At 43.5% G+C, this 12,157-nt stretch overlaps 1 protein-coding gene across 5 annotated transcripts in view; it reads left to right on the top strand.

The window, feature by feature from the left end:
- The window catches only part of txlng (taxilin gamma), an 89,843-nt gene that overhangs the window by 1,653 nt on the left and 76,033 nt on the right, over positions 1–12,157 (top strand). For 4 of the 5 annotated variants that reach the window (XM_088991786.1, XM_088991787.1, XM_088991784.1 and 1 more), the window contains exon 2: positions 7,523–7,624. In XM_088991786.1, the coding sequence (XP_088847912.1) occupies positions 7,532–7,624 (93 nt within the window). In that variant the 5' untranslated portion in view covers positions 7,523–7,531. Of the gene's footprint in view, positions 1–7,522; positions 7,625–12,157 lie in introns of those variants that run through there. The other variant, XM_088991788.1, reaches the window with a different exon arrangement.

Genomic DNA, 12,157 nt, shown 5'->3' on the forward strand with positions numbered 1-12,157 from the left:
TACCCTTCATGATTAAATTAAATGATTAAATGTGGGAGACTAATGCACCACATGACTTATGTGAGGTAAGGTGAATGCATAACAGTATATTCACTGCTTTGAAATAATAGAAATGCAATAAAAAATAGGTTATTAATGTAATTCTTATTTGGAGGATTCGAAAGCAACAACAAAATTGAATAACGTGCCCCTTATCTGGGTCACAAAGTGCAATAAAACGCAGCATATCTTGAATTTTCTGTTCTCAGTTATTTATCCCTTTTATCCATTTTGGGATCCATGGCCCATCACACAACGCCGGTTTGTCGACAAGTGCCGCCTGCATGGCATCCCGCCCTGTCAATATGTCACAGGAGATGACGCAAATCATGTGATGTGTGCATACATTATGACTGGCTGTGCGTGCATATTGAAGGCAGAAAACACACTATTGAGTTGTAATCCTTTTATGCCGTGGGTTGTCAGAATAGAAAGAGCACACACAGAAATCTAGTATTTTATAGAATGAGTGCACCCCTTTCAGAAAAGAACAGCAAAAGTTATGGTTTCAAGTGTTACGAAGTGAGAATTGGACTGAGGTTTGAATGCTCGTCTTTGCAAACAACTGTGGCGTCGTTGACAGATGGCAGATGGCAAAGTTTGCAAGCATTGTAACTCATAAAACTGAGCATATTTTACAAAGATTCCACAGCATATAGCTATATGTCGCGTTTTAAGACTTGCGCTGAATATTCAGGAAGTCTTGTTTTCGAGTTGATGACGATGCCTGACCTGACATCACATCTGGAACACCCATGACCGAGAAAGCAACACACAATGCATTTTGTGTACTTTGTTTGGTCTGAAAACTTCGTGTAGATCCATGTTGATGGCAACATTAGAAGGAAAACATAATGCGATGGTGAATTGTTGTGTGTTGCACCAAGACTACTATTTGATACGAGTTGAGACAAATTCCCAGCAGATAAATCAGCCCATTTCCAACAGAGCTTGGGCACAGTCTTGGTGCATTTTCCGGGACGCTACGTTGGAGTCATGATGGCTCAATTCATACGGCAGTACAGTAAAATCTCGTTATATCGATATTGGTTATATTTATAGTACTGCTTATTAGATACTATTTTCATTTCCCGGCAAATTTCTAATCTTTTTATGTATAATTAGTTCCATTTAGTAAGATACATGTTTATTATTATAATCCGGTTACTACTGTGCCATTTTTCATCTCCCGCCGGCCATTTTGCTCTGTTTATATGGATTTTTAATAACAAAATGTAGCAGTTATCACCTACAAACAGGAGCTGTTGTTACGCCACAATCATTCTATTCAGGCATTCTCTCGAACCCTGTTGTCGGGTCCTCCCAAGCCCCAGTCACGTGACCAGCTTCCGTGTATTTTGAACTGTCATACGCTAGCACAATAAAAAAGGTATAGCAGAGCTCACATCTTTCATTACTGCTGCAGTAGCATCTGAAACATACTGTAATGCCGCTCAGCGTGGCAAATGATGCGCACAGTCTCTGGTATAGCGGGTCGGTCTTTTTAATAAAAAACGTAGCAGTTATCACATACAAACAGGAGCTGTTGTTATGCCACAACTCACGCACAGTTATTATATTCAGGCACTCTCTCGAACCCCATTGTCGGGGTTCGAGAGAGTGCCTGATTCCCCAGCCCCCAAACATGCACAACACAAACACCGAACGTCACAATACTTTAGTCTTCTTATATAAAGTACTGTTGTTCAACACCAATTTCAACCATGGGGAATTGTAAGAATTGTGATATCCAAACAACGTACAAAGCAATCGTGTCTCTGTGGAGGACAATCCAACAAGCAAATCCTTCATCGCAAAATAGTTTGGCGTGCCGCAGAATACTTCATCAATGTAAGTAATGTAAATGTGTTCAGATATTTTTATCGCTTGCAATAATCACTGTTTTTCATGTTTGTACATGCTGCCGTTCGTGGTTTCCCTCGTGTGTACATTGTCAACAATGTCGAGTGCTACTCAATCACGATTGAGAGAGTGCGTTATAAAAATAATACATGACGTTTTATTTAATGCATACGTTTATTTTTCACTTCACTACAGTACAAAAGCATGCTAGATACGCAATCCATGAACTCAAGGAGAAAATTACATGCCATATCAAAGATTCCCTATTTATTGTCCCCTTTTAATGCAGTTCGGCGCAGGATCGGATATATCGATAGTCTGGTTATATCAATATTTTTTCCAACTCTCGAGAATAGCGATATAACGAGACTTTACTGTATTTCTTTAATCGATTGCAAACATGTATGCTTTCGGAGTCCGAACAAAATATTTGAGAAATTCTTGCTTCGTAGTTCGAACAACAATCGGAGTTCAAACGCCGGTACGACACGTGAGTGCGTACGCAAGGGTGGGATGCTGAGCGGCGTACGGGTGTATCGCTCTCTTCGTGACCAACTGTTGTCGCTTGGGGACGTGCTGCGTTTTGCTCTCGCGTTTAATATAGGTGTACGAAGAGTTTTAGCCCCTAATCATTCCTCCAAAGAAAGTAAGTGCTGCTACAAGTGAAAAAAGAAAAGTAGTGCGTACACTTATTGCATTTAAGAAAGAAATAATAGCAAAATATGAAGGTGTGCGAGTGTCTGATCTGGCTACGGCAGGGGTGCTCACACTTTTTTCAGCAAGGGAGCTACTTTTGAAATGACCAAGTCAAAATGATCTACTCATTATATTTATTGAGAAATATAGTGACGATTATTGCAATTTATGTTGATGTATATCCGCATATGTTGCACAACACAACATAATCATGTCAATTATTTGCCATTACCTGAGTTCACTCTGATAACTGGCAGACGAGACAACCGCACTTGAAAATGTCATTGTGTAAAAAAGGCATCCTCTCATTCCGTATGAAAGTGATACGTTTTTTTTTCTTCTTACTTGGTCCAGCTCTTCCACTTTTTTATAATCTATCTTACATTTAATGTAACTTCACGTGTGAATCGTGCATGTGAATTGGCCCGCTGAGTTGAATGGGAGGCTTGGATGACCAGTGGTGATAAATCGTCCGTCTGCGAGGAGCAACTTTTGCACAAGTCTGCCAGTGGATCCTGACAGCGTGGAGCAGTGTGAAAAAAAAATCAAACATCACCAACGGGTTTTGAAAAGGCCGTCTGCTGTGTGACGTAGAGGGTGTGACTTTACCTCAGCATGTAAGTGACACAGCGACAAGAAAAGAGAGCATGAGAGCGTGTTTGCTGCTGTGTTACTGCCATGTCTCAGTGACTTTTTTACACCAGCCCTGTTCGGGGCTGTGTTACCGTAATACTTACTGTGTTGCTGCCACGTTAAAGGCACTGTTTTGAAAGAAAAGTAAAGGCATATTATATATAAAACTTTGAAAACTTATTCTGTATACCGTCATGCAGCTTATAGACATGTGCAGTTTATGTATGTACAAAATGTTTTTTTTCCTTTAAAAGTGTACTGGGTAAAAATGTAGCCACAAGGGGGCACAAGCCAGTGTCTTATTTTGCCGGTCCCAAGCCCGGATAAATACAGAGGGTTATGTCAGGAAGGGCATCCGACGTAAAACATTTTGCAAAAACAAATATGCGAATCAAACCACCCATACCGGATCGGTCGAGGCCCGGGTTAACAACGGCCACCATCGGTACTGTTGACCTTCAGGGTGCCAGTGGAAAATGGACTACTGTTGGTCGAAGGAGGAGAGGAGGGAGGTGTGCCCGGAGGAAAAGAGAGAGATGGAACGCCAAGATTATACAGTGAGACCTCAACTTACGAACTTAATTGGTTCCCAGACAGAGTGTGTAAGGCGAAAAGTGTGTATCTCAAAAATAAATTTCCCATAGGAAACCATTAAAATGGGAATAATCCGTTCCCGGGTTTCCATAAAATATACTTTTCAACTAAATAAGCCTTAAAACTACACATAACATACCTTATTCTATGTATAATAAATGTTCTATTGTATTGTAATGAAAGAAATACACAGCATTGTATCATAAAGTCACTTTATTTACATTTGTGATGGTCATTTATGGCTTGATGGAATGGCGTTGGAGGTCCAAGGTCAAAGGGAATTGCTGTTTGGAAAGTGAGGCGTATTACATGAGGACTGTAATTAAAGAAATAAACTGTGCTGTAAAATAAAGTTGTATTTACCTTTTTGTTGGTCGTTGATGGCTTATGGAAGGAGAGTCACCTTCCATAAGGACTGTTGGTAACTTAACCTCTGGTGCTGTTCGGTCGTGTGCTTCCGCCGAAGATCACTCCGCCAGCCGTGGTGGGTGTGTATTATGAAAATAGTGCTTATGATAAGGTTTAATTTTCATAAATTTGACGTTTGTAAGACGAATAGTTTGTAAGATAAGGTGTTTGTAAGTTGAGGTCTGACTGTAGAACTAAGAGTAGGAACTTTGATTGTAGGAACAATGACAGGTAAAGGTAGAGAGCTGGTTGACGTGATGCAGAGAAGGAAGGTAGACATACTGTGTGTCCAGGAGACCAGGTGGAAAGGGAGCAAGGTTAGAAGCTTAGGGTCAGGGTTTAAATTGTTCTATCATGGTGAAGACAGAAAGAGAAATGGAGTTGGCGTTATCTTAAAAGAGGAGTTTATTAGGAATGTCTTAGAAGTAAAAAGAGTATCAGATAGAATGATGAGTCTGAAGCTAGAAATTGAAGGTGTGATGTTCAATGTTGTTTGTGAGTATGCCCCACAAGTAGGATGTGAGCTGTCGGAGAAGGAGAAATTTTGGTTGGACTTTGAGGAAGTCATACAGAACATACCGAGAAGTGAGAGGGTTGTAATTGGTGGAGACTTCAATGGAAATGTTGGCGCAGGAAACAAAGATGATGAGGAGGTGATGGGTAGGTTTGGACTCCAGATGAGGAACGCTGAAGGACAGATGGTGGTTGACTTTGCAAAGAGAATGGAAATGGCTATTGTGAATACTTTCTTTCAGAAGAGACAGGAACATAGGGTGACCTATAAGAGTGGAGGCATAAGTACACAGGTAGACTACATTTTGTGTCAACGGCGCCATCTAAAGGAAATCAGTGACTGCAAAGTAGTGGTTGGTGAGAGTGTAGCCAGACAGCATAGGTTGGTGGTGTGTAGGATGACGCTGGCAGTGAGGAAGATGAAGAAACCAAAGGCTGAAGTGAGGACAAAATGGTGGATGTTGAAAAAGGAAGAGTGTTGCATGATATTTAGAAGGAGGTAAGACAAGCACTGGGTGGGCAAGCGGTCCTTCCAGATGACTGGCAAACTACAGCAAACATAATCAGAGACATGGGTCGGAAAGTACTTGGTGTATCGAGTGTAAGAAAGGTAGATAAGGAGACTTGGTGGTGGAATGGGGAGGTGCAGGAGTGTATACAGAGAAAGAGGTTAGCAAAGAAGAAGTGGGACACTGAGAGGACGGACGAGAGTAGACAGCAGTACAAGGAGATGCAGCGCACGGTTAAAGTAAAGGTGGAAAAGGCCAAACAAGAGGCCTATGATGACTTGTATGCTCGGCTGGACAGCAAGGAAGGTGAGACTGATCTTTACAGGCTGGCGAGACAGAGACAAAGATGGTAAGGACCTGCTTGCAGGTTCGGGTAATTAAGGATAGAGATGGCAATGTATGAACAGGTGCCAGTAGTGTGATGGCAAGATGGAAAGAGTACTTTGAAGAATTGATGAATGAGGAAAATGAGAAGGAACAAATAGTAGAAGACGTGACTGTTGTGGACCAAGACGTAGCAAGCATTAGCAAGGATGAAGTGAGGAGGGCGCTGAAGAGGATGAAGGTGGGAAAGGCACTCGGGCCTGATGATTTACCAATCGAGGTATGGAAGTGTCTTGGAGAGGTGGCGGTGGTGTTCTTGACTGGGTTATTCAACAAGATCTTAGATGGTGAACCGATGCCTGAAGAATGGAGACGAAGTGTACTCGTGCCTATTTTTAAGAACAAAGGAGATGTGCAGAGTTGTACTAACTACAGAGGAATAAAGTTGATGAGCCATACAATGAAACTCTGGGAAAGAGTAGTTGAAGCGAGACTAAGAGCAGAAGTGAACATTTGTGAGCAGCAGTGTTTGCTTTAAGAATGCTGATAGAGAAGTACAGAGAAGGTCAGAAGGAATTGCATTGTGTCTTTGTAGATCTGGAGAAAGCGTATGACAGGGTGCCCAGAGAAGAGCTGTGGCATTGCATGAGGAAGTCTGGAGTGACGGAAAAGTATGTCAGAGCGGTGCAAGACATGTATCATGACTGTAAGTCAGTTGTGAGGTGCGCTGTCGGTATGACTGAGGAATTCAAGGTGGAGGTGGGACTCCACCAGGGGTCAGCTCTGAGCCCCTTCTTGTTTGCTATGGTGATGGACAGGCTGACAGACGATGTTAGACAAGAATCTCCTTGGACCATGATGTTTGCAGATGACATTGTGATCTGTAGTGAGAATATGGAACAGGTGGCGGAGAAACTAGAGATGTGGAGATATGCCCTGGAAAGGAGAGGAATGAAGATCAGTCGCAGCAAGACGGAATACATGTGTGTGAATGAGAGGGATCCAAGTGCAAGAGTGATGCTACAGGGAGAAGAGATAAAGAAGGTGGAGTATTTTAAGTCCTTGGGGTCAACTGTCCAGAGCAATGGAGAGTGTGGCAAAGAGGTGAAGAAACGTGTCCAGGCAGGCTGGAGCGGCTGGAGAAAAATGTCAGGTGTGATGTGTGATAGAAGAGTTTCAGCTAGGATGAAAGGAAATGTGTATAAAACCGTGGTCAGACCAGCCATGACGTTTGGACTGGAGACAGTGCCACTGAAGAAAAGACAGGAAGCAGAGCTGGAGGTAGCAGAGCTGAAGATGTTGAGGTTTTCTTTGGGAGTGACCAGGTTGGATAGGATCAGGAATGAGTACATTAGAGGGACAACTCATGTTAGAGGCTTTGCAGAGAAAGTCAGAGAGGCCAGACTGAGATGGTATGGACATGTCCAGAGGAGAGACAGTGACTATATCGGGAGAAGGATGCTGAGTCTTGAACTGCCAGGCAGGAGACCGAGAGGAAGACCGAAGAGGAGGTTTATGGATGTGGTCAAAGAGGACATGAAGGTAGCTGGTGTGAGAGAAGAGGATGCACAAAACCGGGATAGATGGAGGACATTGATTCGCTGTGGCGACCCCTGAGGGGAAAAGCCGAAAGGAAAAGAAGAAGAAAAATGTACTGGGTAAGGCATATAATCAGTGTGCTCTGTAGTCCGGAAATTACGGTAATTGGTCCATGAGACATCATGAAACGTGTTGAAACAATGGCACTGTGCTGATACTGTGTCGCTGACCACTGACTCCTGCTGTGCTTCAAAAATTATACAAACAATATGTAACTGGGTTCCCTAATATATTTGTCCCATATATTGCCAGTTAGGGGTTCTAATCTGCTGAGTTGTTTCTTTCATGCCTTGCTTTTGAGTAACATTGATCACTAACAAGTTTTGTTCGGTGTGGCTATGCAGGTTGACCTGATGGAGACAGCAGGTGTTTGTCAGATTGATGTGGCGACCGGAAGAATTGTGGAGGGGAATGATTCACCAACTGAAGATGACACCCCTTATCAGGTAAACAGATTATGTCAGGGGTGTTAAATCTAAATTCTCCAAAGCGTTAATTTGAGAAACTGAACATTGGTCATAGGCCACACCGGCATGCTAAACTTTAATAATTTTGTGTTCACATCTGGCTATTATCAACAACCATTTTGCAACTGCAAGCTTCTTCTTGCACCATGATTTATTTGACAAGCTTTCAGTTTGATGCACGCTTCTGAAATAACATGTATTAATCCCCCCCCCCCCCACTCGGCAATCCTAATGAGGGTTGCTAATTTGCTCACATTAATTTTTAAATGTCACAGATTTCAGCCTGAGTATCAAAATGTATGAAGTTTCTATTGTTAATGTAGACTTAAAATATTCTGTGAAAACTCATCAAACTTTCCACACTTATCAGGCCTGTGAAAATGTTGATATTTTAAAGTTATTCAGGACAATTACAAAAATAAACTGCTCTATTTAAACACCAGATATTGAAAAATAACATCCAATATCGGTGTGTTTGATCTTGGGCTTCAAAAATTGGCAAGCACAAGTTGAGCCCTGAGACGTGCAAACAGGTCCATCACAGCCTTATGCTCTGATGTACAGGAAGTTAGCTTTTTGAATACCACTTTTTGCTCTCGTAACGCAGTGGTCCCCAACTACTGAACTATATACCTACTAGGTTGTAAATCACCACCCCTGAAACACATCAGACTCAGATTCATCGTTGTTGCCAAGTATATAGAACACACAAGGAATTTGTCCCCGGTAGAACATGCTGCACTTGTATCATCATAAAAAAATGCAAAGGGGCTCTATACAGTTATAATTGGGTTACTGATTATAGAGTTCATGGCTTGGGGGAAGAAGCAGTTTAAATGTCTGCTGGATTTGGTGCGCATGGATCGGGAGCGCCTGCCCGAACGGAGTAGCTTGAAAAGGTGGTGGGCAGGGTGCGGAGGGTCAAGTAGGATTTTCTGCACCCTTGTTTTGATTCTTTCAGTACGCAAGTCCTCAAGAGTGGGTGGGGCGGTGCCAATGATTTTTTTCCTGCCGTCCTAACTGTCCATAGAAGTTGTATTTTATCTATTTGTGTGGTGTCCCCGAACTAAACCGTGATGAAAGAAGACAGGATCGAATCAATCGCCGTGTCGATTGATTCTATAGCAGCCTCAGGAAGTGCATCCTCTGTTGGGCCTTTCTCAGGATGGAGTTGGTTTTGATGTCCCACTTCATGTCTTTAGAGACTGTGATTCCCAGGAACTTGAAGGTCTCGACGGTTGATATGAGGCAGTTGGATAGTGTGAGGGGCAGCTGAGGTGATGGATGTTTCCTGAAGTCCACGATCATCTCTACTGTCTTAAGCGTGTTCAGCTCTAGGTTGTGACGGCAGCACCAGAGCTCCAGCTGTCCCGTCAGGAAGCTGAGGACCCACTGGCGGATCTTAGGGGACACACCAAGCTGGAGAAGTTTGGAGGCTAGGAGTTCCGGGATGATGGTGTTGAATGCAGAGCTGAAGTCCACAAACGAGATCCTTGCATAGGTTCCCGTGTTGTTGAGGTGCTCGAGGATATAGTGCAGCCCGATATTGACTGCATCCTTCACAGACCTGTTGGTCCCGTAGGAAAACTGAAAAGGGTCCAGGAGAGGCCCGGTGATGTGCTTTAGGTGGTTCAGCATGATGCGTTCAAAGGACTTTCATGCCCACAGACGTCAGAGCAACAGGTCTATTGTCATTCAATCCCGATGTTGACGGTTTATTTGAAACTGGGATGATGGTAGACTGTATCAGAATCAGAAAACCTTTATTCGTCCCACAATGGGGAAATTTGCAGTCCACAGCAGCAATTTGAGAGGGGGTGGGTGGGGGGGGTGAAAGGATAGAGAACAAGATATTCTAAGCATAGCAAAATAAGTATGATGCAGGATGGGACTTCATACTGCTCCGGGGATCTGTTGAAGACTTGTGTGAAGACTGGAGCCAGCTGATCAGCGCAGAATTTCAGGCAGGAGGGGGACACTGTCACGTCCCGCAACTTTCTTGGTCTTCTGGTGCTTGAAGAGCCGTCTCACGACCAGTTCGTGAATCTGTAGGGCAGAGGGCAGAGATGCGGTAGTTTCTGGTGCTGGTGAGAAGACGTGGGAAATGGGGGTGTCTTTTTCAAATCGGCAAAATAATGTGTTTAGCTTATCAGCCAGACCCTTGTTCATTGCTTCGAGGGATGGTGAACGATAGTTTGTTATTGCTTTCAGGCCATCCACACTGATGCAGGCGTTATCAGTGAACTGTTTGTTAAACCTCTCCTCATAACTTTTCTTTGTGATGTTAATTTCCTTTGTCAATGGGTTTCGGGTGTGTTTGTCAAGTAAATGCGGTCTCTTTCTCTTTCCTAAGCTGCCTGAGTTTGGGAGCGAACCATGCTTGTTGTTGAAGTAGCGGAAGGACTTCGTTGGTACACATGTCCTCACAGAGACTAATCCTCACGGAATCCGGGTGGCGGTCACTGAGCCAGGTCTCGGTGAAGCAGAGCGCAGCAGAACGTGCAAATGTTTTATTTGTTTTTGTGAGAAGGTTGTCCATCTTGTTTGGTAGCGAGCGAGATGGATCGATGGGGGCGGCGTTCGGAATCCACGCTGCCGTAACTTGACGAGCACGCCGGCTCGCTTTCCCCTCCTCTGCTGGCTCATAGGACTATTTTTTTAGATGCATATTCTTAAACATCCAATACAGTGGTACCTCGGTTCTCGACCATAATCCGTTCCAGAACCCTGTTCGAAAACCGATTTGTTCGAACACCGAAACCATTTTTCCCATTACAAATAATGTAAATCATTTTAATCCGTTCCCCAACACCCTGAATGTTTACCTTTTTAGTACAGTATTTTATACATTATTTTATGCATGAAATTGCACATTAAAATGCTGACCAACACATAAAAAGCAATGTATATCTCAGAAAATGTTAAGCAAAATGGCAAAGACTCAAATAACATAAACATAAATGTAACCCAGGCTAATCGTACGTTCGTAAAGAAAAGAATTATGAATAGGATTTTTTACCTTTGTGGTGGTCAGCAGAAGGCGCAGGTGGACGGAGGAAGGAAATTTATTGTTTGGAAGGAGAGTCCCCTTCCATAAAAACTTCGGGGAGCTCTTCTGTCTGAGGGGTGCTCACACGTTCAAATCTCTTTGCTACGGATGACTCGGCTACAGGATGTTTTTTTCTCGTAAAATATCTATCCAATGACACTTGCTCTCACTCCCATAGCCACATCACTAGATTTCACAGCCTCCTTATTCTTTAATATCATACTGATCGTAGATTTCGCCTTGCTATATTCCCTGCCAGGGGTGCTCAATGCGTCAATCGTGATCGACCAATCGATCTCCAAGTTACTATTGGTAGATCACAAGACAAGGTGATGTGACATTTTCAGGAACTGACGCTTAACAAATGAAGAGTTCTTTTGATAAAAAAACTTGACGTCAGCCAATCAGCCATCCCTTTATTTGATTGATACACCAGAGAACCAATCAAATGACATCTCATTGAGAGACTCACTGCGAGCTCAAACAACGCCCCTTCGTTGCAAAGTGAACAAGCATGTCGTTAGTTACACATCCAAATCAACTCGTTCACCTCACGGTCCTCTCCTGTGTCCTCTGGTGTGCCTCAAGGGTCTGTCCTGGGGCCACTTCTCTTTATTATCTACCTACTTCCTCTTGGCAATATTTTCCGTAAGTTTGGCATTCACTTTCACTGCTTCGCGGATGACACCCAACTCTACCTCTCCAGCAAACCCGACGCCTCTCTTCCACCTTCATCCCTCTCACTTTGCCTCTCAGAAATTAAATCCTGGCTTTCCCATAACTTTCTCAAGCTTAACAGTGACAAAACCGAACTTCTCCTTGTCTGTACCAAATCCACCCTCCACAAAACTAACAGTTTCTCTCACCATTGACAGTTCAACCGTGTCCCCCTCCCCTCAGGTCAAGAGCCTGGGTGTCATCCTCGATAGCTCACTATCTTTTCAGTCCCATACATAACATAACTCGGTCTGCTTATTTCCACCTCCATAATATTAACCGTCTCCTTCCCTCGCTCACCCCTCACACCACTGCTATCCTTATCCACAGTCTCGTCACCTCCCGCATCGATATTTGCAACGCACTTCTCTTCGGTATCAACCAGAAATTTCTCCATAAACTCCAACTCGTCCAAAATTCTTCAGCCCGGATCATCACTAGAACCCCCTCCTTTCACCACATCACCCCTGTCCTCCAGCAACTCCACTGGCTACCTGTTAAACATCGTATCGAATTCAAAATACTTCTGTTTACATTCAAAGCCATCCATAACCTTGCCCCTCCCTATCTTTCTGACCTGCTTCAAATCTCTGTTCCGTCTCGGTCCCTTAGATCTTCATCCTCCCTTCACCTCTATGTGCCCTCTGCCCGTCTCACCACAATGGGATGCAAAGCTTTCAGCCGCTCTGCTCCCAAACTCTGGAATTCTCTTCCACCCAACATCCGCAATATTGACTCCCTCCCTA

Source organism: Hippocampus bargibanti, linkage group LG03 (genome assembly GCF_051943395.1).
Source record: "Hippocampus bargibanti isolate YZ-2025 linkage group LG03, ASM5194339v1, whole genome shotgun sequence".
NCBI classification, from domain to species: Eukaryota; Metazoa; Chordata; class Actinopteri; order Syngnathiformes; family Syngnathidae; genus Hippocampus; species Hippocampus bargibanti.